General features: G+C 43.0%; 3 protein-coding genes across 3 annotated transcripts; all 3 read right to left on the minus strand.

Annotated features, from left to right (window-relative positions):
• Positions 1-10922: 10922 nt before the first annotated feature.
• On the minus strand, positions 10923-11897 carry LOC120654906. Its single transcript, XM_039932588.1, has one exon. The coding sequence runs from the start codon at positions 11340-11342 to the stop codon at positions 11070-11072; it is 273 nt and encodes a 90-aa protein (XP_039788522.1). The 5' UTR covers positions 11343-11897; the 3' UTR covers positions 10923-11069.
• Positions 11898-13157: 1260 nt separating this feature from the next.
• LOC120654904 (30S ribosomal protein S21, chloroplastic-like) lies at positions 13158-14895 on the minus strand. The gene is made up of 2 exons (XM_039932586.1): positions 14419-14895; positions 13158-13470 (listed from the first exon to the last, which is right to left on the minus strand). Exons 1-2 carry the CDS (start codon positions 14733-14735, stop codon positions 13368-13370), a joined length of 420 nt encoding a protein of 139 aa, XP_039788520.1. The 5' UTR covers positions 14736-14895; the 3' UTR covers positions 13158-13367.
• Positions 14896-15440: 545 nt separating this feature from the next.
• Positions 15441-22992, minus strand: LOC120654905 (mediator of RNA polymerase II transcription subunit 11-like). Its single transcript, XM_039932587.1, has 6 exons — positions 22819-22992; positions 22602-22718; positions 22112-22306; positions 20364-21624; positions 16122-20282; positions 15441-15974 (listed from the first exon to the last, which is right to left on the minus strand). The coding sequence occupies exons 1-3, from the start codon at positions 22870-22872 to the stop codon at positions 22130-22132; spliced, it is 348 nt and encodes a 115-aa protein (XP_039788521.1). The 5' UTR covers positions 22873-22992; the 3' UTR covers positions 15441-15974; positions 16122-20282; positions 20364-21624; positions 22112-22129.
• Between the last annotated feature and the right edge of the window lie 1389 nt (positions 22993-24381).

Here is a 24381-nt window from a genome sequence, read left to right on the forward strand (position 1 = left end):
GCCTCCTGCATTTTTCTTCCTACTATCTCATCGCAAGATCTATTCTACAAGTAGTGTTCCTTCCTATGGCAAGCCACAGATAGATCTCAAAGCAAAATCAAGACAAGAATCCCTCAGCTGGTGATGGAGATCTTCGTACCCACCGTCCTGTTGCCAGCCATAGGCAAGACAGTCGGATCCGTCGGAGATTATCAAGATAGGATTTCCAAGCAACAGAGGAATTGGGCTGTGGGCGATGTGAAAAAGCAGCTTTGGCCAAGTGCTAGCTATACCTGCAGCTGGCTGCAGGTGGAGTCATGTAGCACTAACAAGCTAGGCCTCCAAAATTGTTGGCACCCCAATGTCCCATCTCATGCATCACCTCTAACTTCCAAACCCTAGCGACCGTGAGCTCTAGCTAGGATCGGCTTGATGATATATCATATATAGCTAACATTTGGTACTTTAATTAAGCAGAAAGCTTATATGATCTTGTCATGGTAAGGAGGGAGATGAGAGAGAAGGGGGGCTGGGGGAGGAGGGTATAGTGAGGAGAATGATGACTCTCTCCGCTCTAAATTTATAGAAGGCGAGTCATGTGCCAAGATATTAGGAATTAGGAGTATATATACTATAACCCTATGAGAAGCAAACATTGACCACTAAGTGACGGTTCTATATAAGCGCCATAGCAAGAAGTGTGTAGTGTTAGGGCCTGTTTGTTTGAGCTGCAATTTTTTAAGTTTTTTTTTCTGAAAAGCTACTGCTGGCTTTTTGGTCCTGAAAAGACAACACTAGCTTTAGAAGATGTGTTTAGCTTCCTAAGCTTAAAAAGCTACAAAAACATTATAAAAATGAGCTTTCCATCTTTCCATATAAACTTAGTTTTTCCATACTTCCAGCTTTCTAGAAGCTGCACCAGAAGTTCACTATTTGTTTGAACTTCTAACTTTTCACACTGAGAAGCTGTCAGGAAGCTCAAACAAACATGCCTATAATATTGGTGTCATCCAACTTCATCAAATTTACATATCCAATCAGATGAGCACAATGCAAATTAGATTACTTGGCGCTAGCGTTAGTCTAAACGGTAAGCGCTAAACAGTCGGGGTCATCTATCGTTTAGCTCTTTATTTGGACTAAATGAATATTTAAACTAGTTAAGTGGTCATTAAACGGGATAAATGGCTAATTAAATGTACACGGCTAGCTAGTGTGTAGTGTTTACATGTGTGTAAACAGGCTAAACAGCTGTGTAGACCAACACTGCATGGGGTATACACTATCTATTATATCTTATTATTTGGCCAACAAATGGAGCCTCCACGTTCGCTCTGAAGGTCTAGAAATTCCCACGTTAATCGGAGAAAAAAGAAAAATTAAAATTACCCACCACTGGCATTACAAAAAATAGTCTAAAATATCCATCTACATATTTATAAAATACCCACAAGTGCCATTAAAATATATTTATATTTATAAATATAAATCTATCCATCATTTTTTATATCAAACTACATATCATACATATCTATAGGATACTAGCTACACAAACAATTAACATGTTTTACCACATGTATATCTTATTATATTACCAAAATCTCAAATGCACCTTCAGGATTATATTATTATTAGTCAAAATAAACAAGGCCATGATTGGTACAGTAAGCTCATCAGGCTTGAGCATGAATATAGGTTGCTGAAATTCTAAACGGAATTTCGTGCTCTGCACTATGGAGATTTGTTGGCTTCAAAAAAATAAAAAAACTTGAATCGATTGTCCCCTATAGAAACTAGGCCATGGAGGTATGGCACCATGCAAACAGATAATAGAATTAAATATAGTAGCAACAGACGATCAAAAGGATCATAAAGTATGGAAGCTAGCAAAAAGAACAACTAAATTAGTTGAACTGAGCAATGGGAAGCATTACTGCAAGGGCTGGCAGATAAGTAACATGTTAATACTACTACTAGCGAACGGTAGTAGCTAAGATCGAGGAGATATGTAGTCGTGATAGGATTAGGGGTGTGCGCTTGCCATGCGGCCACATTACTGACAAAGAAAGATGTAGGCAAAAAGAGGCACCACTGCACTAGCAACAGATAATCACTCTTGATTATTGAAGCAAGTAGCACGTAATGAGAAAGATTTAAGTTTATGAATAATAATTAGATAAATAATACAATATATATTTAGAATATCAATAGTAGCCGTGCAAATGCGCGGCTCACCTCACTAGTTTTCTCCTAAATTTTAATCCAAGCCAATTGTAAGCTTGAATCCAAGAACACCCCAAATAATACACGGTCAAACATATACGGAGGGTCCGGCCGGGAATCATGCGCCGATGCGGTTGCAGAGTTGGGAGGACGGAGGCGAGAATCCTTTCTCCTGCGATCGAAGACTAGACCATGCACGCACGCAGCCATCGGGAGCACCCCAGCTACGAAAGTGGCCGGGGACAGCGGCGCTCAAGGTGCATTGCCGTGACACCGCGCCCGGGGACGCAGGCCTCGCGCCTTGGCGCCGCTCCTCTCTAGTTTAATTTACTCGCATGCAATGCAGTCTCCTCCGATCCTTTGCTTTTAACTTGAACTCAGATCACAATCACCAACGTTAATGTTTCCTCTTCCGTAGGCTTGGTACTCGTGGCTGACCTTTTGGCATCTGAAAAGGCATGCATGTAAGAGATTTGAGGAAGGGAATGTTTGTCGCAGAGAGGAACGAAGGCTGGCAGAGTCGTTGGATTGGTGGTTGTGGTTGATGTTGATTTATTGTGAGAGAAAACTAATGCTAGATGACTGGTGGTTGGTGCTGATTTAGTGTGAGAGAAAATCATTGTTGGCTGGTTGACTGACCAGCCAGCTGAACAAGCTGATTAAAATGGTTTCAGATAAATGGTCTAATTGTTTCGAATTAGAAAAGCTACTTATAATCTGTAAGTTCAGACACACATGCCTTAGATTATAACCAAATTTTATAATTCGTAAAGATTCAAATGAAAATGACAAATTTGAGGTGCATGTGTATAGAATACAAACTGAGTCTGAGGAACATGCGCCTGAAATTTGTTATATTTTTTGTGTGAGCTCTTCTAGATTGAGTTAATTTGCATAACAACTCTTTAAACAAAATAATATATATAGATGCACTACGAATGTTCATCGTTCTGAACTTTCTGAAAACTTCAGAGTACACTTTTTACCGGGTTTCCAGTGACCCCTCTGTAGAAATGGTCAACATGAATATTTCACCCTACAGAGTCATTAATATTCTTTTCAATAAACATTCAGATCCAGCCATTAATGTTCTTGACGAAAGAACTGTCATTGTAGTCTTGGCAAGCTCGTCAGCTCAGCAATTGTGTATATAAATGGTTCAGTTTTACACAATGTCGTCAGCTAAGAGCTCGAGCACGAGCTAGCAACCTTTAACTTTCCCCCCATTTGAGACGGAGTATGAGATGAGTAGTTAACTTAGTGTTTGACTTGTTGAATCTGCAGCTTCATCAGATCCTAGCGAGAGAGAGAGAGGGAGGAATGGAGCTCCGTTCTGTCAGTCCATCCGACAAACAGACAGGCTGACAGCCATGCTCTGTTCTCACCTGACACCCATCAATCTTTTTTTTTTTTGAGGAAACACACCCATCGATCTTCACTCATCTTCTCTAATCTCTACCGCCGCGCGCGTCAAACTCCAATGCAAGCTCCATTTTTTCTACGCCCAACGCCCCACGTACGCGTGCGCACCCATATCATCAGTATATGTAGGCATGCCATGGCTTTTGTTTTACCCGCAAAATTGTACGTATATACTACGGAATATGATGAGTGCAAGCCTGCACTTTTATCCTTCACTTTTGGTCATGTTCATGGTGATCTTCTTTCTATGACCTCATGCATGCCGCCCGAAAGGTGCAAGTGCTGGCCTTAACAACGGGGAAACCAGAATAGCTCTGCGTCCCTGGGGATGCGCTTCGGTTCCGGTCGTCGGCGGTGCTGTCGACGGCAGCGGATTCTTGTTCCTCTTTTTCTGTCTTCGTGTTGCGATGGCCGGCCATTCAGCGTTCAAAAAGCATGCTAGAGGTGGTTTCGAGCGCCGAGTCCTGTAGCAGTTCCATGAGTTGGAGTCGCGCGGAGGAGGAAGGTGGATTGCTCCCGGCTCTGGTGATCCTCGCCAGCAGCCAGTTCACAGAGGCAGGCCTCGATGGAGGGGGGGTGTCTTCGTTGTAATTTTCAGTTGTTCCAGGGTGTTTCCTGTAAAACTCTAGGGATGTACTGTGCTATCCTTTTAATATAAACCCCCCTTTCGGAAAAAAAACAACAGGGAAACCAGAATAGCTCTGTCGGTGACCTATCTTTTCCTTTACTTTTTTGTTGGTTGGGTGCTTCTTAATGCTTATAGATACTTATCCAAATTAGTAGTTTTAATTAAATTTAATTGATGAAGGGTATTGTGGTAATTAGAATCATCACACCCCACCACGCCTTGTCCGCGCACCAACCTCCTCCCCAAACCCATGGACGCCGCCTCCCTGCCACCGCCCTGCTCGTGGTAGGCGGCGAGGAGGTCCCGCGGCACGGGAGCGGAGACGACGGCAGCCAAGGGGTCAGGGAGAGGGCCAAGGTTGGCCGCGTGGCCAGGTCATAGAGGCGGATGTAGTCATCGAAGGACGAGGCTGTGGCAGCGTAGGATGGAGTCTTGATGGAGAAGCCACGCAGCCACCGCCGGAGGGAAGGGTTGGGTGGGGTTCGCCCTGGCAGCGGCGAGCGCGGAGGCCATGGAGGGGAGTCGGAGCCGGACCGCGAGGTGGAGCGCGGTCTCCACACCGGGGACGTCGCATCGGTCAAGCGCCGCACATCTTGCTGCTGCTCCGCCTGCTGCTGCCAGGTCGAAGATGCGGATGGCCGAGCCCGGCTTGGGCGGGAGTCGGGCCTGGCGAGCGCTTGCCACTCGGAGCGGATGAACCTGACGGCCGCCGGCTGGATGAAAAACTGATGGAAACCCTATTCATCAAGAGACTACTATAGTCCACTAAATCACCTCCTTCAACTATACTAATCCAAACATTATTCCAATTGATACCGATTTACTATCTTACTCTTGATTAAAAAATATAATGTCAAATACAGGATTATCACATTTATTTTTTTAAGTTGGGCCCACCAATTTAATAGGCATCTCGTGCATATGGGCCCACCATTAAGTATGCATCTAATGCCTATGGGTGTTTTTCTTTTTGTGACTCTTGATGCTTATCAATTTTGAATCATAGGATCAAGCCTCGTGAGCTATCCATTCTTTCCCCAACCATTGTAAAAAAATTGAATTCGCTTTTCCATAAGTGCTTTCAAGTGTATACTACCATTGTACTTCGTCTGTTAAAAATGACGATGCACATTTTAATTATTTGGATCCGGTCATTTGAAATAGGCTTTGACCATTGTTTTTTAATGTAAACACTATATGCCATTTCCTGCTACCCACAAAACCAGGTGTGGAACCTCACATTCGGTAGGTGAATCTAGTTGTATGGATGCTTGATGACGTGCAGACGAGATAGATCGCTTAGCCACCGTAGAGGAAGCAGGAGGTACCGTAGAGGTAGTAGAACAGGGTGGATGTCGATGCAGATCGAGAGACACCGTGCTTTCAAGCCTTCCCGCACCTTAGAGATCGGTTAGGTTAGGGATACGCTAACCTTGACGGCTTAACTCATGAATAATCACGATTGAAGAAAACCAGGGGTTTTTCCCTTGGTTATATAGTGTCGTAGGCTTGGGGCCGGACTCTTAAATGGGTTGAGTTTGCCTCCTGATCAAAGGCAACTAACATGGATTAATAATCGGATTAGGATTGGGCCTTTCAGTCCAATTAGATCTTGACCGAGGTCAATAATTCCAACATTCTCTCCCTTGACCAAAGGTCAACAACTTATTCTGTATAATATTCAAAACATTGATCACGTGAAGATGGATACATATGGATCAATAATCTCCCACTTAATCGAACAATCTTAATCTTAAACTTAAACTTTTGTTCGCCTTATGTTCACACTCAATACCATAGCAAAACCCAGCAAATGAGTCATTGGCAAACATTACAGAAATACTGGGACACCATTAACCAAAGTCCACTACAGTACCTCGATAGACCACTTACTTAACTTATTTTGGGAGTTTAATTATTCGGCCTCATCCAGAATCACATTTCAGGTTCATCATCAAATCTATACTAATTTTCGCGAAAATAGGATAAGAGATAAAACCCTCAATTAGTCATGCTGCTAGCAATTTTACTTAATGCTTTAAAATGACTTGATCTTGGGACCCTTTATTCACAACATAATAGTTTAAATATCAATGGGCTTGACACCATCAACCAAAAGTTTTAACTTTAAGGGAATACTGTTATTAAACAGCGACATTGATTCAAAACCAATGTTAATACATTGATATTACCAGAATATATTGCACATGCCTGCCTAAATTATGCTATACAAAATTAGCCTTAATTATGCCAATCTTGTTTTAGAGCTTTATGCAGAATTGCTCATATATGTAAGAGTGAAAGACATAAAACTAATTGTGCACATTTATATCCACACACTCTTACAAAATCTTGTTTGAATAGTACTTTAATTAAATAAGCATGTTATTATGGTGTTTCTATCTTTTAACACCTTTTCCAGTGGATCTCCCCTGGACTAAAACTAATAAAGTTTTGTCAAACATTCCGGCTTGTCATGCTAAGTCAATTACTTATAGGCCTTAGCATAGAGTTTCAAAACTGAAAACTTTAGGAACGTCTTCCTATTTATCTTATTCTTAACTTTATTCTTATAACGAAATTTGCTATATCACGCAAACAAAATAGGCATGGCTGTGTATGCATTCACATGTTATCACTTTAGAGTCTTTCTTAACATACGCTCTTTAGTGACAAATCCCAATACTCACTATGGTCCCATCTTAGTATTATGCTCCCCAAAAACTAGGAACACATTCTTACTTTAGTCAGCTTATGGAGAAAATATTCACCTTAGAGTATCAGGATAATTATCAATCCACCTTTACTTTATAAAATGAATCATAGTTACTCATGAACTTAGCATCTTAGTTTCCTTTGGAATCACGTTTCAAAATTTATAGACCCATTACAGCCTATTGCCTTGACTCCATCAGAAAATTGCCATGATATGAATTGTTCAAAATTCACATCCATTAATCTTAAAATAACTGAGGCTATTACTTTTGTGCCCAAAACTTAAATTATCATTAAACATTACGTATCTCCGTCATGATTAAACAACTAATGTAAATCCTCAACAGAGTTTGGATGAAAATTAGAGAAATACTTATGGCACGATATATATATCAAATCATATATATATATATACATATATATTTATACATACATATATATATATATATCATCTCAAGTTATCGATAGAGAAAACTTATCATATATCTCATTAAGATTTTCTTCTCTATTTCCTTCCTTCTTTGTGAGTTTCCATTGAATTCTGAATAATCAGAATATTAGAAGTGTCGGCCCTTAAACTTATCTGAAATAATTCACAACGGTAGCTCTTTTACTATTTATCTTGGCACGACAAAAACTATACTACTGATCAGTTTTCTTTGCTAACCTAGTCCACCCCAGCGGTGGCTAGTTAATGAACTAGAGTAGCAAAGCTATGATTAAATGTTCACAAAACAGCGGTGGCCAGAATCATGCACACAACCATACTTCAATCATCTCTGATCCAAATTGAACTAATCAACAACAGCGGTGGCCAGAAAATGGATAGAACAACAGGACCTGTGAAAATTATCCCGTACCCAGCGGTGGCCAGAACAAAGAATAAAATCACACTTATTTGAGACAATTGGCTTTCCCATCACAATGTTATTTGAATAATCATGTCTTAGCATGATAAAGTTGCTCTTAAACTAATTTAGTAATCATATACAATGAAATGGAAATAAGCGCATGATAATAACCCTATGTTGGTCTGATTATAATCACGCAATAAGTAACAACTTGCATCACTGGTGGGGAAAACAAGAGAAACTTAGCTGAAACTCCTAATTAAAACAACAGTGGTCAGATTTAATTATAAGTTTACTCTAAATAAATTTCCGTTTGTTCCATTTATTTAGAAGCATCTCATAGTACATTGGTGTATAAGCACCCGCTAGTATTTTATACTTAAAACTTTATACTTAATTTTGCCCATGAGCTTATGAACAACAAAATATTACGGAGAGATTTATAATAAATGTATCTTACAAGAGCAATTGTTTACTAGCTTTATTAATTAGAGCATCTTATGAATTGATAAGACATTCCACTCTCCCCTTCGAATTTGTGGTCCAACCGTAAGTGTGCCACATATTCGACAGGGTCTCATCACTTAACTTATCTCATCTAATTCTCACGTGTTAAAAATATTCATGATAAAATTATGAAAAATTTCTCTTGTAGAGAAAAAATAATAATAACTTAAAACTTGATGATATAAAAGATAATCACTTAACTTAGAGAAAAATACTCATTAATACTGAAACAAAGGTTTCATCAATAAGTACATTGATATCATCAAACTAAATGTTGAATCTACTAACTAATTCTAAATGAAGCTCTCTACTATGTGAACTTCAACTTATTTCTATCAACTAATTCTAAGAAAAACTCCCCCGACCTCATGGATCTCTTATAGATTGATTAATATAATGCTCCACACAGGAGTCGGAGAGATCAATTCCAAAAACCTTAATCTCATAAGCTATGTCCAACATATAATGTATGTGCTTTGCCAATCCACCATGCCCATTATAACGTGAAGTGGTTAATCTTTTGGTGAGGTAACTTACACAGACTTGCCTATGACTCATCTCGATTAAATAGAGGAAAACACAAGCAGTCTTGTCCTCATCATCATCATCAAAAACTCCCCTTATGCCATCGGAGATTGAACGCTTAATGATTCTTTTGGCAAGCTTATTATCCTTCTCCCATTGCTCTAACTTGAAGTGATACTCATACATCTTCTCATCATAGTCCTCAATGCCAGAAGTTGGAGGAAATGGCTTGACTATATAGAGCACATAATCAAGCTCCAGAAATTCGAGAATGCCTTCTATCATCTTCTTCCATAAAGAAAAGTCAATGCCATTAAATTGCTTAATAGGCTTCATGTAGTTTGCATCTGAAATGATAAAGTCAAATAATAATATTTAGTCAATATCATAATCTTATGACTTAGAATCAGCACGAGTGGAAAAAATTCCAAATGTCTTAATGTGCTAATAGTACAAGTACTTATGGGAACAATAATGCAAGTGATGCATTATTTAATCTTAGAGCACAAAAATAATTCATGCATTTCTTATTAATCTAAAACATAGCTTATTGTGATGGAAAATCACTTAAGTTTGAAACTGGAATTTTTTTTAAAGATTCAAAACTTAAGACTTATTTAAATAGTGCATAGTCATGATGGCAAATAGAATTGCACTGAGATTATGAGAGCTTAATAGATTAATAATCTCACTCATGAAATATGTACGTTGTACATATTAAAATTTCCCAAAACTTTAGCTTAACTTAATATCTAAATTTAATCTTAAGTTCATGATGAACATATATTCTCAAGACGACAGCGGAAGCATAAGGTAGCAAAATAAAATTATTGCTACGAAATTATTCTTGAGATTTTAGCTTAAAACCAATTTTCCAATTAATAATTGGAAAATTTATGCCAAATAAATTTAGGAAATTGTGAGAAAATTTTACTGCAGCAGAACTTAAAAGTCACTTATAAAATTTTCAGCAAAACTAAGCTCATAAATAATACTTAATTAATTTTTGATTATAAAGCATGAATTAAAACCGAGCTAAAATATTAAAGAATAATACTAAAGCTTAGGTAAAGAGAAAAGGGGTTTTCACCCGGATCTCAAAATCAGCCCGCAGACAGCCCATCAAAATCAGCCCGCAGATCTCAAAACAGCCCAGCAGCGGCCTGCTGGCACGCCGCGCCTCCAACCCACCTGCGAGCGCCCAGCAGCAGCCCATTTGCACGTGCGCGGCCCAGCCCAACAGTGTGTGGGTGGCTCAGGCAGCGCGCGGCTCGGCGCTGCGGCTTCGGCTTAGGTGGCGGCTCAGCGGCTGCGCGGCTCGGCTTAGGGGCGGCTGCGCGCTCGGCTTAGGCGGCCCAGCGACATTTAGGCCCGATAGCGGATGAGCAGGCCGCCAATTCGGCCCGCATGCGCCGCGCGCTCCCCATACCCCCGGAGTCGATCTGAAGCATTGGTTCTGATCCAACGACGGAGAACGGGTTTGGCAGGCTTAAATAGCCGGAAGTAGGTGTAGGCGTCACGTTGTCGACGGCGTTGACGGTGTCGGGGACGTAGCGCAAACGCTCCTTGAGCGTCCTCTCGGGGTAGCGGCGGCCTTCAGGTCGCCACCGGCACTGCCCCGGGGTGGAACTCGGGCTTCTGAGCCTTCCAGCGCTCTCAATGATCGGTTGTGGTGGAAAAGAATTAGATTGATGATCCTGGGGTTAACCCCCTCTTATTTATAAGCACTGTAGGCCCAGGGCCGAGTCTAATGGGCTTAAGTTTGCCTCCCGATCAAGACAATTGCGGATTGGTTCTGTTGAACCGATCCCTAGACTCACGGGGTGAAAACTCCCCCTTTTTCTCACGGTTCTGTTGGTGACCGAGGTCAACCAAAACAGATCCAACAAACTATCCATGTCGGCCGGGGCAGCAGAATGATTCAGCATTGCAACAATCATCAATGGAAGAAATGAAGAATGTGCTGTGCAGCACTGCAGCCCTGCCCCGAACGGGCTGAGAAGCCAAGTTGTCATGATCAAGAACATGGAGAAAATGGTTGTAAATTGAACTAGAGAGCTTGCGTTAATCTCCAAAAGGAAAAACCTAGAGAGCTTGAGATTCTTTGTTAATTACCATCATATGCTCACAATAGTACAACGCAAACGCAACATCATGTCCAGATTAGAGCGTCAAGATCGAAGACACACACACGACACGGCCACCGTACCCAAAATTGATCAGTGGGCATGACCGAGGATGGTGAAGTGGGGGTCGAACCCGGGCAGCTCGTCCTCGTCGCCGTCGCCGTCGATGTCCACGCCGCCGCCCGGCAGCAGCTTCGGGCCGTCGGGCTTGCACGTCTTGTCCGTGGCCGGGTTGCACCCGAACACGGCGGTGCCGCCGATGGAAGGCGGGAGGCCCTCGACGGGGACGGCGTCGGCGCCGGCGAGTGTGGCCAGCAGCGCGCACGCGACCGCGAGGAGGAGCCACACGGGAGTGGACGACGCCATGGCGATCGATGCGGGGAGATACGGTACGTACGGTACGGTGGCAGTGGATCGCGAGCGCGGATCGGAGATCCTCGTGGAGGTTCAGCGAGGCAGAAAGAGGAGGTGCCCGCGGCGCTCTAAAAAGGCGGCCATGGAGCGGCGCCGGGACGGCGGACCCGGTCAAGGACGTTGGTGTTGGTTGGTTGCCGCCGGTGTTCGGAGGCGTGCGGCTGCGAGCGGCCTCCGCGGCTGCACGGCCACCGGTTGTCACGGAGGCGCCTCTCGCGAGCAACCGCTGGGGCACCGCCCCTCCCTAACGTTGGACTTGGACAGTTCTCTCTCTACTATTTTTGGGTCAGGGGAGGTTAGCAAAGTCATCCTGATTGTTCAGACTCAGATCTTCCTGCCAGGAAGACAGTGAACATAGCAAGGTTTTCTTTTGTTTTTCACACGCACAAGCTTTGCGAGTCGAGCTTCCTGCAGTCAAACTTGAACATTCAGAGTCAAACTTGAACATTCACATGTGTGAATGTCTACAATCAAACTATAAGAGCTCTTAGACTCTAAATCTCAAAATGAGGGATTAAAAAGCACAAGAAAAAAATCTTTAAAACAAAGCAGGAAAGCTAGATGACTACACTTCAATCTTCTTCTTTGTTCATGTTTCAGTCCTGCAGTAGCTTTGCGCAGCACCAATCCAAGACATCTCTCATCTGCTTAGAAATTTGATGTTTGAATCTTCGGTTGCTTGTTAAATCCTTCCACATAGAAACCACATAAACAAACTCCGCTTAGGTATTGAGTTTAGATACACAAAACTCCAAGGCGACGCCTCCATGGAGAACACGACTTTGAAAATGACATCATCACCGATCCGACAAGCCGGAGTTAGGTTTTCACCCGAAGAACTGTAAGGATGTATTGATATGTATAATCTATTTCAAATATAATTACAACAAAAGATTGATATTATTAGGTTCATTATAAAATACCAACTTTGACTAAAGTCATATAAAATAATAACTTAGATTAGTTATAAAATCTATTTTCATAATAAATTTATTTGGAGATATAAGCACTAATGCTATTTACTATAAATTTGATCAAACTTAAACTAATTTGACCAGCATGAATACCATAATTGCATTTTTTTTATAGACGGAGGAAGTAGTTCTTTTCATTCAAGATAATGCATCTTTTTATTGATTTATAGGTCAAACCTAGATGGACTTATATCTATGAACATAGGAAGCATATGCAAGAAAGGTGTAATTTGTTGGGGCATTTGTAATCTTACCCCTACTTTGGAGTGTAACTATGATTTTGCCCATATTTTTTAACTTTGTGATTATGCCCTTTACTATTCACAAGTTAATTTGATTTTACCCTAGTCAACGGTCAAAACAGGGTCAAATACACAAAGACTAAGAACAAAATTGCAATGATTTGTGAAAAATAAAGGTCAAAATCATAAAGTTAAAAAAATAAGGGCAAACCACAATTGCACTTCAAAGCAGGGGCAAAGAATGTAAAAACCTAATTTGTTTATCCGAATGCAGCTTGTAATTATAATATTCTCTGCGGAAGAGGAACAGATGCGGTTTAGTAAACACCGTCGCTGATCAGTTTCTGAACTTTCATCAACAGGGGTGGATCCAACGGTCGGTCTAAGTGGCTCAAACCCCTCCTACCGCTGAAAATCCCATGGAGCCCCTCCTACAAATTTGAGGAGGTGGGAGGAAGAAGAACAGGAGAGCCCCCTAGGCTCAATCCTACATCTGCTACTGTTCATAAACATATCTAAAAAACGGTATCGAAACAGATGCAAAAGACGGATTTGAAACGCAGTGGACACAAGGTCTCCGTGAAAGCTAGCGAAGGATGCTGCGTTAGCTAAGATTTAGTTACACATTGCGATCGTACAATTGAAGTGGAAATGAACACTGCCAAAACTCAATACAGTTTTGTGCTTTGCATGCCCAAAAAAGAACTCAAATGTCGAAACTTCGTATCTGGACCGGTTCTGAACTTATGAACTCCATTGTTTCACAGGAGGCCGTCAATTTCCCAGTTGTCATCGTCCTCATCGCGAGCTCTTGCAGCTGCCCCTGCATCTTCTTCTGGGAACCTTGGTTCATCCATCATGCGCCTGCAAAGTTTTCAGCACATACAGTTTTAGTTAAAATTGATGTACCATGTAGCATAGCTTAGCTGTACCATGAAATGAAATCAGGTAGGGGATCCTCTCCCCTCCCGTTGCCCCTCAAAAAAAAATAGTGGGAACCAGAGATGCCCTCCAAAGTCCAAAATTTGCCTAGTTAGGCATCATTTGAGCTGAACTTATCATGGCTTGTTTGAACTAGTCTATAGTCATTGGCTCATTGCCTAGTCCTAAGGATGCCAGCAGTGGAATCCAAAAGAGTCGTCCAGCACACTACACAATACCATCAAAACCTAACAACAATGCACAATGCACAATGCACTGATGAAATGACTGAATCAGTAGCAACAAGGCAGGAACCAGCTGATATTCTCTCTTTATTCAGCAATCCCTTTACCAAGTTAAACTGGTTATAGAGCAGAATACTGACTTAAACCTGGAAACTTTACCAGCTGCTATATCTCTTTATTCAGCTATTCCATAACCAAGTTAAACTGGTCAGCACAATACTAACTTAAACCTGGAAACTTTACCTTGCAATAGAGAAATCTTGCCCTACATCACTAAGACGAACTCTGGACACAGCTACTTGTAGGTTTGCAACAACAACAAACATCGAACCTTCCAACAATTCGAAAATCAACCGCACCAAATTCAAATTGTGAGTCAATTATCACCACAACTGCATAGTATCCCATCTGCTGACATTGACAGGCACGAACATTGAACATCTATGCCCACTACTCTGTCACTGTCTCGTATAGCTGTGTGCAGGGAAATTGATTACAAGAACAATCAATTCCATCACCAAGAACAAGAAAGCGCAAGCACAGAGCACCCTGAGACGGGTCGTGCACAATCGTATCCAATTTCCATGGGCTAGCTCGGTTGGTCTATAGCATCAAGGAAAGCGAGCAGAAGTGCCCGGGCGTTTACCTGCGGCGGTTGCGGCGCCCAGCCTCCCGCGCCTTCCGCTTCTTCTCGTCCTTCTTGCTCTCGTACCTCCGGCGGCGCTTGATCTCCTGCAGCACGCCGGCGCGCATCACCTCGCGGCGGAACCGCCGGAAGATGGACTCCTCGCCCTCGTTCTCGTCCACCAGGATCTGCACATTGTACCCCTTGGCGGCCACCACCGCCGTCGGCGCCCGCCGCGCCACGTGCACCACGGACGGCGGCGAGCTCTTCCCCGAGAACGGGGCAAGGGGCAGCTGCAGCAGCGTGCTCAGCAGGGAGGTCGAGGCGGGGGCGGCCATGGCTGCGGCCTGCTTCGGCTGGCTGGCTGGCTAGCTGGCGCTAATTTCTGCGCGCTCCCGGGTCTGGAATTTTCTGGGTTCTTGGATGGATAGGATGAGAGGCTGAGGGGAGGAGGGGATAGTGAAGGCAGGGGAAGCTTTGCTTATCCTCTTAAATTTATTGTGGATTTTGGAGGGAACAAGAACAACTGCTAATAGCTTAGCCTTTTCTCTTTTTTTTGCTCTTTCATTTGGTTCTCTTTCAAACTTTATTTTCACAATACAAGCCCATTTTTATGGGTCTTTATTTTACTATTTGGGCATTTTTATTTTTTTACTTAGGTAGCAATTTGTGTGCTCCTGGTTAATTTTCTTAAAACTTGTTACTTGCACAAAGAGAAAAAAAAATAAAGAAAAAACTGTGGGAATTCTAATAGTTTTTTCGAGTCTATAATAGGCATGGAACCAAGTTGATAACTGTTTGAAATGCAAATGGCCTGCGAAAACAAATTATTGATTAAACACTGAAAAATAGCATGCGAATACATTTATTTACGGCTCGCCTGGCTATTCAGGCATCGTACATACAAATTTTGAACTCAAATTCTGGCCCACCCACGTGGATAGCCCAGAGTTAAACCCGGCCAAACAGCAGCAGGCCTTATGCGATGTGATCGTCATGCGGGAGACTTAACGTAAAGGATACACTTCGAATGTTCATAGCAATTAGCAGATCACAGAATATTTTTTGTTGGTATGAAAGGTCATTACAATTGTTAAATACAAAACCAAATGGGTAAAAATTGCAGCCATCTCAGTCTGCAAGGTACCATCAAGCAAAGAAACTGTGCCCTGATACAGCCCATGGATTAATTGACAGACAGCTTCAAAAATTCTGAGGTGGCACTGAATTTTAACTTCAACAAACAACTCAATGAACCAATCGATCATACCTGACTTCGAATAAATGGGAAACCAGTTTAGGGTGGCGAGTCAAAGTTGGAGAGTTTCTATTAACATGAATACTATGCTTGGGCACCCAGAAATCAGGTTGCGGAGAAGCACGCCCAATGTGATACTGATAGCTAAGCCTCGCCTTCTGATGTTGTCAAACAGCACTTACTCAGATCAGGAACAACTCAGTACATGCATTAACCAACAAACAGGGCACTAGACCATTTGTCCATCAGAAAGTCGACCAGGCATCTATACGAGTGTCTCAGCACCCTGGGATGGTTATGTGCCAATTCGCACAGGCAACTGCAAAACATGGACAGGTCAATACAGTTTAGGATCAGTATTGATCTCTACTTCCTTTTGGTTTAGCTATCGAAATGGCACCATTAGCAGAAAATAGTGCCCATATGCAACCACTGAAATAAAAAGATAACAAGGAAGAAATGTCACCTTCTAGCTTCCCTAAACCCCGAAGGAATTATCTTGGTTCATGGCAAAATGTGCTGCCTAAGAGTAACATTCTTAGGCTGCAAAATTGCTAAGAAATGCAGAGTCGAAGGAAACATCTACCTGCAACGACAAACACAACTATTTTCCTTGTCTGGGGAAGACATATCTTCTTCACCTTGCTTCCAATTCATGCATTCTCTATTCATATAGATTTGTTCAATCTGCAATAGCTGAAAAGTGAGAGCAATGTATTCCAGTGTAGTTTAGATGCCAAAAACGCAGTAAACAGAAAAGGTCAATGCTATACTGCTAAAAAGTAATTTGCAAGCCTGCATATTAGCACTCGTAAAATCATAACTTGTGAGACCTAAGTACATATTAGTGGTTTCAATATAGACAGTCCCAAGCACTGAAATTTGAGATGCAAAGTCAACGAGAAACTTTATTACTCTTATGCAGATGAAACCAGGTTTAAATTGTTGTTTGGGTCATGACCCCTTTGGCGACGCACCATATTAAATAAGCAAGGGCTAAGCTGCAACCCTCCTGGTGCCATGCCATATCTTGATCTAGCTACAGTGATAACAGAAAAAAAATTGGGTTGTCACTCCCTTAGTGCTGAATGAGCAAGGTCTTCTTGTTTTACTCGACGGGTGTGCAAGGGTAAAGAAGGTAGCCAAGGCAAGTAGGATTTGTTAAGGCAACCTATTTCTCACTCTGGAAATATTCCTCCAAAATATATGCATACAATCTGCAATGAACACTCACCAGAAAAGTGACAAAATACTCAAAAAAAATGTTCCTAATTAACTTGAATAGTCCTACATCTACACATTTAATAGCTACAGTACATGATACACCAAATATGCACATTTCCTACCTGCTAAAAATGCGCTTTTTGTTTCTAAGCCGGTATCATCTTCCATTCCCATATATTTTTCCAGATTGGCTGTATCCAAACTTTCTGCAGTCAAATTTTGCACACATCGAATCCTACTAAATATACGCCTTTCAGCAATTACTACCTGCTAAAAAGTACCTTGGATTCCATGCCAGTGTTATATATCATGCCTACCAAGATTTCAGAGCTGGATGGATCCAATCTTTAGACGGTACAATTTAGAATGCATTAATTTACTCCTTTAAAAATTTAATACCACCTAAACATACAAATCTCTATATAAGGGCATGCGCGTCGTCAAGGTACACCATAGTCTTTGCACATTGCTTTCACACACAGATAGAAGACAGGCACTAGAATACATTGCGTAGCGAATTGTGAAGGGTTCATCGAGAATGGACAAACAAAACACAGGTATCATCTTATCATCCACCAGTACGCATTACTACTTTAACCAATATTCTATCAGACTCTCAACTCTCACACCAACTGCTTCTTTGTAGATCATGCTAGCAATAGCAAAGGCACTGCTAAGATGACTGTGATGCAAAAGCTCATGAAAGAGGAAGCAGAGCTGAGGAAACAGTTAGAGGCTGCAAACCGCCAAGGTGAGGAGCAAATGGCCAGGATGAAGAATTGTGACCCGAAGCTGGTGGGCATGCTAAATGGCGACTTTGAGGGAAAGGGATATGAGGATTTGAAAATTTTCCATGACAAGTTAGTTGAGATACAGCGCATGATCAATGACCGAATCAACTAAATGTCTAGCTTAACACCAACCCTGCTCCTAGTGGTGATGCCAACGGAGTTGGGGCCCCTAGGCCAGACGCAAGCTCAAGGAGTCTATCGGTGGTTTCTTCATCATGTTAGTCGAGTTGGTCAGTTAGTATTAGTTTGATTTGCTTTGGAGTTGTTTTGGTCCAGGAGTCTGTTAGTTCTAAAATATTCAAGAGTCTGTGCTCAGGTTGTAGCAGGAAAGGGGACTATATAATGTCACCCTGATTATCAATGAGGATCAAGCAGTTAAACCCATGCCTTGTTCATGGGTGTCGCCGGCGACATGGCCCCACCCAAGTTCAAGTGTGCAGTTATGCATCTGGGCCCCGCAATCTCTCATCGCTATAATCTTCACTCCAACTGCTTCACTGATCGTGACATGGGAATAATCTGAATGTCTCTCCAAATAATGTTGAAAATCATATCAATGATAATTATCAACCATGCCTGAGATTGCGTTTGATGATTATATATCCCAAACTATTTTATCTATAGTTCGTGCTCTATTATGATAAATTTATATTTGGAACTCTTGTCAGTAAGACATTACATAAATCTCATTATGGTTTTATGTATGGTGATGAATCTATATATTAAAATGAGATTAAGTATGTCAGCTGATAGGATATAGTTCACGTTCCAGGCGGGGCAGGTTTTTCTACGAACCCTCAAACCCGCCCCGCAAAATTATCTTTTGTGGTTTATGCGATCCAGCTGCAAAACATTAGTGGGCTGCTACTGAACTGCTGGCTACAACCCACGGACAAAATAACAAACCCGCAAGAACCCACGACCGAGCTCGCGAGGACCTAGCAGTCGCAGCCACCACCATCGTTGACATTCCCACCACAATCGACCCCATCCGTCCTTCTCCAACCTTCTTTCTCCCTTCAGCACTCTCTCACGCAGCCCTCCACCTCTCTCCCACCCACAGGAGCAACGGCGGCACGCCACGGGGCGCACGGTACGGGGGAGCGAGGCCGGCAGCGGCGGCATCGCGGCAGCCGCGCGTGCACGGTGTGGGGGAGCGGGGCCGGCAGCAACGGCGCCGGGGCAGCAGCAGCGCGGCGCACGGGAGTAGCGGCGGCCGGTGGAGCTTGCAGGACTGCGGGCGGCACTGGTAGCGCTTGACGAGCTTGTGGAGTGCGGCAGTCGGAGCTCGCGGCCCGCAGCGGCGGCGCGGGAGCGAGGTGGTGGCGAGCTGGGGGAGCGCGTCGGCGGCAGTCGGAGCTCGCGGTCGGCGTGCAGGGGAGCGTTGCGTTGGTGAGCAGGGTGAATTAAATGGAGTTGCGTGTCCAGGTCTCCGGGCAAGCAAGCTAGCTGCCTTCGATGCGGGATATGCGGGTTAAAATTTTCTGCCACAAGGCCCACTAACTGTTTGTTGTCCGCGTGTTAAATCTTGCGGACATCCTCAAACCCGCAAAATATATTAGTGGCGAGCTTCGCGGATTTGCAGCTAGCCGCAACCCGCCCCGCCTGCACACTGAGATATAGTGAAAGAATAGAGATGAGAAAAACATCTGATCTATGGTGGTCCTTAATTGTGATTCAAATCATAAACACTGGTTCTGCAAAAAGGTAAAACACATGGCATCTTAGCTAGCAGATAAGGCATACTTGGAGTGTCTAATCTGATTTTCCATTGGATAGGCACTCTTGGCTCAACTTAGGTGCCTAATCTGATTTTCCATTGCATAGGTCATATATGAAAATTTTTTAGAGAAAAAGGCGGTAAGCAGTCCATAAGTTCTCCTTTGTCTCTCTTGGATCATGTTTTCTGCAGTGGTCAAAGGATAGGGCCATGCCCATGCCCAAGATCAAGTTTTTAGTTTTTACATTAAGCAATTGTAACATAGATAATGTATGCTTCAAAACATTTGCATGAGTTTAAGGCATCCACTAATGACAATGCAAACCAATTGTTGCAATCAACAATTTGCTTCTACATGTCCTGTGCTACATCAATATATTGTTAATTAACTTCAATTCTAATAGTATTGAATCTAACAATGATACCTTGCAGGTATACCAGCTAGTTGTCTAATAAAGAAAACTGCAGTCATGGATGCAGTTATACCAATAGCAGAATCTCTAGTCAGTGCTTCTGATCTCATAATTTTCCCTGGGGATCAGTTTAGTCTCTATAAACTAAAACAGTCGTCGATCCCTTTATATGGGGGTACTCTAGTCACTGCACACCAATCTCATAATTTTCCCCTCGCGATCAATTTAGTCTCTATAAAGTGAATCCCTCAGATTGATTCTTAATTCAAAATGCTGCTTCAGTTGCGAATTGAAAGATAAATGGCAGCATGAAGAGATACAAAAAGATGGACATAGATATGCTTCAAAATGAACAAAGAAAGAGATAGTTACCAGTTCCCTAACTCATTCAGGAGTTCACCATCATCATCATGCAATTGTCAAGTGCAGTTATTTGGCTCACCGTGTATTTTCAGCAGGATAATTTGCTATATTCTCCGCTGGAAAAGTATGGATAATCATAAGGAACAGACGAACAGCATGTCGGAAGTTAATGCTGAAAGTCCAGTAATTGTAGTTACCTCTACACTTGACTGATCTAATGCCAGTAGATTGCGGAAGAATAGATGGCTAAAACAACAGAAGCATTTGGTCCACCTCATCTTCTATACCAGTTGTGTAGATGCGGATGCTGGTTCCTTGTTCGCAGATGGTTCCAGGACCTCAACTGCCAAAGATGTGGCTATATAGGCAATGCAGTCGTGGTCCATTGTCTCCCTCAACTCCTATACCCTCTTCTGCATGAGGAATGTGGTCTCATCCTCATCAACTGACATCAATGACTGAATTTAGATCAGAACTCAGGTTAAGCCCTATTCTCCATTCTCTGGGAATCAGTAGTGTGTTGCATTACATGGGCACATGTATGGAGGTTGGCCACTAGCTCTAATGCTTGGGCTTCCATTCTCCATAACTACTGCTGCAGTACTCTCTAGTCAAGTGGTCGAAGTATGTATAACAGCCATAGCCCTGAGTGAGCCCTGAAGAGCCTTCACCAAGTTCCCTTAAGAGCAGCAGTGTCCCCATGACCCCATGGCTTTCCTACCATCTCTCATCTGAATCCACCTGGTGGGTCCTTTCCCTCTTTGGCAGAAGTATGTTCCCTAAGGTACTTGTTGTAAATGTCACATATAACCTTAAGAGTGTCTGCTAACATCTTGTGTCCACCACACTCCTTGACCTCACATGCAATGGTACTTTCCATCCTTGAATTGGGCATGTTGTTCACCTGATTGGTCGCTTGATTAAGGAACAAGCTTGCATTTTTATTTTTATTTTTATTTTGAAAAAGAACACTCCAAAGATTACATTGAAAATCATAGAACGGAATATAAACCTCCAAGAGATTGTTGTGGTGGCATACCCAATCCTTTTCTATAAGCCATAGACTTCAAGTTTATTGACAGATAAATGTTTTTTATGTTTTACCTGCTAAGACCATCAGCAGCACACAAGAATGCGTTAACAATAAAGCAAAAGGCATGTTCTAAGGATGAAGCAAGTGTATGTGATACAGAAGAGCAAATTCTTATCAGCTAATACAGTGCATTAGCATCCCTCATTTTAAGCCCAAGGATGTTACTCCTATTCTTCTCGAGCCAAGACCTATGCTACTGGGAATCAGTAACTATGAACCCTGTACCCGAAGAATGCACTACAAACAAACCAAAAGACAAAGTCCTAGAGTTGGGCAAAGCATCCTGCTATTATAAGTTGATGATGATAGAAAGCTTCTACGTTCCTTCCATATAGTGCTCGATCAGATATATGTTACTCCCAAACCTGAAAATAATTGACAGTATGAGTATTAACTTAGAGGAAACCTCATCACTGTTCAGAAGGCAGACAATTCATCAAGATGAGTACCAAAAAAGATCATTAGCATTATAAAGACGAAAAACAATTGCCCCCTTTTTTGGACATATGGAAACATATGGGAAGATAATTAGCAAAATAAAAGTCTATGCATGAGCACGTAGTGTTACAGAGCATGATGGTTTCCTTACATGTACAAGAACAAGAAAATGAAAAGAGTTAATCACAAACTCTACCCCGGCAGTAGAATATTGAGCGAAATCACCTAATTTATTGTGGACATGGAGAGCATGTGAAGAACGTCTACTATCATCATACTAGTATTCTTCATTTCCCTATGTAGTTTACACTCCATACAAGGGGTTTATGCTACTAATCATTGAAAGTTCATCTTAAATTTAAACAAACAGAGAAAAGAGAAGTAAAACCAAAAACAGGGGTCCAGTACACTTACCAATATGTAGGCAGCTCACTAAACATCATCATTACTCTGCTCAAGGTTCTGTTGCACAGTATCCAACTTCTCGATTACATACTCCAGCTTCTTACAACATATCTCATTAGCAATCCTTGCGCTGTAATCACACTTTTCAAACGGACGATATTCACAAGCACTCTTGATTTCCTCACGCAAAGTAGTTTGAATTTCCTACTCCAACCAAAACAACAATGAACCAGTGAGTTAGGCTGCATGATTTTGTGGCACGTATATTTTGCTAGAATAAAAACCAATTTAGGGGCACATGCATATATTTACGTAGCCAATTTGATGGAAAGCAAGTAACACTGGCAAGAGCAAAAACTTGCATACAGCACTTTAAAACCAGCTGTTGATTTTCCATTGCAGCCTCTCTAGCATGACCTCGGCGAGGATTGAGGCGAAGTAACGGGAAACCTAGGAACACTGGCAGGCAGGTAACAAGGGAACGCAGTAGGCTGGTTACCTTCATAGCGAGCATGAACTCGCGGCAGTGCGCGCCGACTGCATCGGTGCGAGGGCCCTGAGGGTTTCCCAGATCCTCCATCACCGCCCCCGCAAGCTCCAGCACCCGCACTATCCGCTGCACGGGAACAACAAACACCCAGCCGACGAAGTAATCAGGAACCGAACTAACCACCACCGAAATTGGGGAGAGGAGAGCGGGCGGGCCGCGAGGATACATTCTCGACGTAGTGGAGACGCTGCAGGGAGCTGCTCTGGCTCTGCGGAATCATCGCCACCGACGACGACGAGGTGCGGCGGCGGCGGAGGGGAAGGGGATCGGTGGTGCCGAGGGTTGGAGGTGCGTGATCTGGTGGTTCTCGCGACTTTGTCTGGGCTGGGCTGGTCTGCCATGGGCTGTCTGTGTCTATTAGCGCCTTCGTATTTGTGGGCCCAGATGGGCTTTATTTCATCCCGGGTGAACCAGGCTAAATTTGTGAGCCTTAAAGCATATATATTGTTTCATCTTTGCGGCCCGGGAAGTTCTGCCAGATCATCATTTTTATTTGCCATGTGTCTCAAGAACAAAATTATAAACAAACGTGGTGAGGACCGACCGGTCTGACCGTTCGGGCCGACCGGTCAGACCGTTTTGGTCCTGTGTAATCCGAGTTTGGTTAAATTTACTTTGTAGAGTTTGTTTGTAATTCGATTTGGAAGGGGTACGTCCTCCCTGGCCTATAAATATAAAGGTCACGGCCGATTGAGGCCCTTCTACCCAATCGAATCAATCAATCTACTTTTTTCCTATTCTTCTCAAACTCTAGCTTTTCCAAGCTCAAGTTGTTCTTTGCTCGTCTCTACGGCGTTCAAGGGCGTCTTGGGTGGCCTGCCGACTCCAAGACAACACTAGATCTGCGAGCTCCGACGGGGTCCCTCCCGAGTTCACGGTTTTAGGTCTCCGCGTAGCTTTCTGCGCTCAACCAGTCTGACCGGTTGGCGTGGCCGGTTTAACCGGTCGCCGGGTTTCTTCGCTGCAGTTGCGATCGTTGCGATCCTGCGCGTTCTAGCGCTTGTGTGTTGACCAATTTTGCGTCAACATACTTTTTGGCGACTCCACTGGGGACGGATCTGTATCCATCGTTTACAATGGTCGGTGAAAAGGTTAACCCTTCCAAGGTAGATTCCACTCATGTTGATGTCAAGTATGAGGACATACATGAGGAGCGGCGCAAGCAATTCGTGGCCCACTTCAAGAAGGAGCAAGAGGAGGCCACGAAGAGATTGCTTGCATGTTATGGGAAGACTCGGCAAGGCGTCGTCGAGAAGGAGAAGTTTGTTTTGCCCACATTCACGCCGCCACCGCCGAACCGATCTACTACGGCTACAGCTGCTGCGACATCTGCTTCCACTACAAGCGATGTAAGTTTTTCATTTGAATCGATTAAGCAGTTTGCAGAAGTCTTTTTGGGTAGATTCGAACAGTCCCAGAAGCTTACACAAGATCTACTTATTGATTTGAATCTACAAAATAGGGGTAAGAAAGTTGCTAATGATTATCCTAATCAAACCCCTAATGCTAGTCCTTCGGCTGCGACAACAGAAAATTTTCAGTATGGTATATCGCCGAATTACTTCGTGGGACAATCACCACCACTAGGCACAGTTCGGCCTTCCAAGGGCGAACCGGTCAGACCGGTCCAGCCGACCGGTCAGACCGGTGCCTCGATGGCTGGATCAGTCCGATCGGTCGCTCCGACCGGTCAGACCAGTGTTATGGTGATTGGTTCTGCGTCACAGCC

The sequence above is a fragment of the Panicum virgatum genome, chromosome 1N, assembly GCF_016808335.1.
Source record: "Panicum virgatum strain AP13 chromosome 1N, P.virgatum_v5, whole genome shotgun sequence".
NCBI lineage: Eukaryota > Viridiplantae > Streptophyta > Magnoliopsida > Poales > Poaceae > Panicum > Panicum virgatum.

Coding starts and splice junctions, on each gene's coding strand:
- LOC120654906 (XM_039932588.1), bottom strand. CDS start 11,342: ATGGCGTCGTCCACTCCCGTGTGGCTCCTCCTCGCGGTCGCGTGCGCG.
- LOC120654904 (XM_039932586.1), bottom strand. CDS start 14,735: ATGGCCGCCCCCGCCTCGACCTCCCTGCTGAGCACGCTGCTGCAGCTG. Junction 13,471..14,418: donor GGGCGCCGCAACCGCCGCAG/GTAAACGCCCGG, acceptor AAAACTTTGCAG/GCGCATGATGGATGAACCAA.
- LOC120654905 (XM_039932587.1), bottom strand. CDS start 22,872: ATGATTCCGCAGAGCCAGAGCAGCTCCCTGCAGCGTCTCCACTACGTC. Junction 22,719..22,818: donor GTCTCCACTACGTCGAGAAT/GTATCCTCGCGG, acceptor GTTCCCGTGCAG/CGGATAGTGCGGGTGCTGGA. Junction 22,307..22,601: donor AGTTCATGCTCGCTATGAAG/GTAACCAGCCTA, acceptor TGGTTGGAGTAG/GAAATTCAAACTACTTTGCG.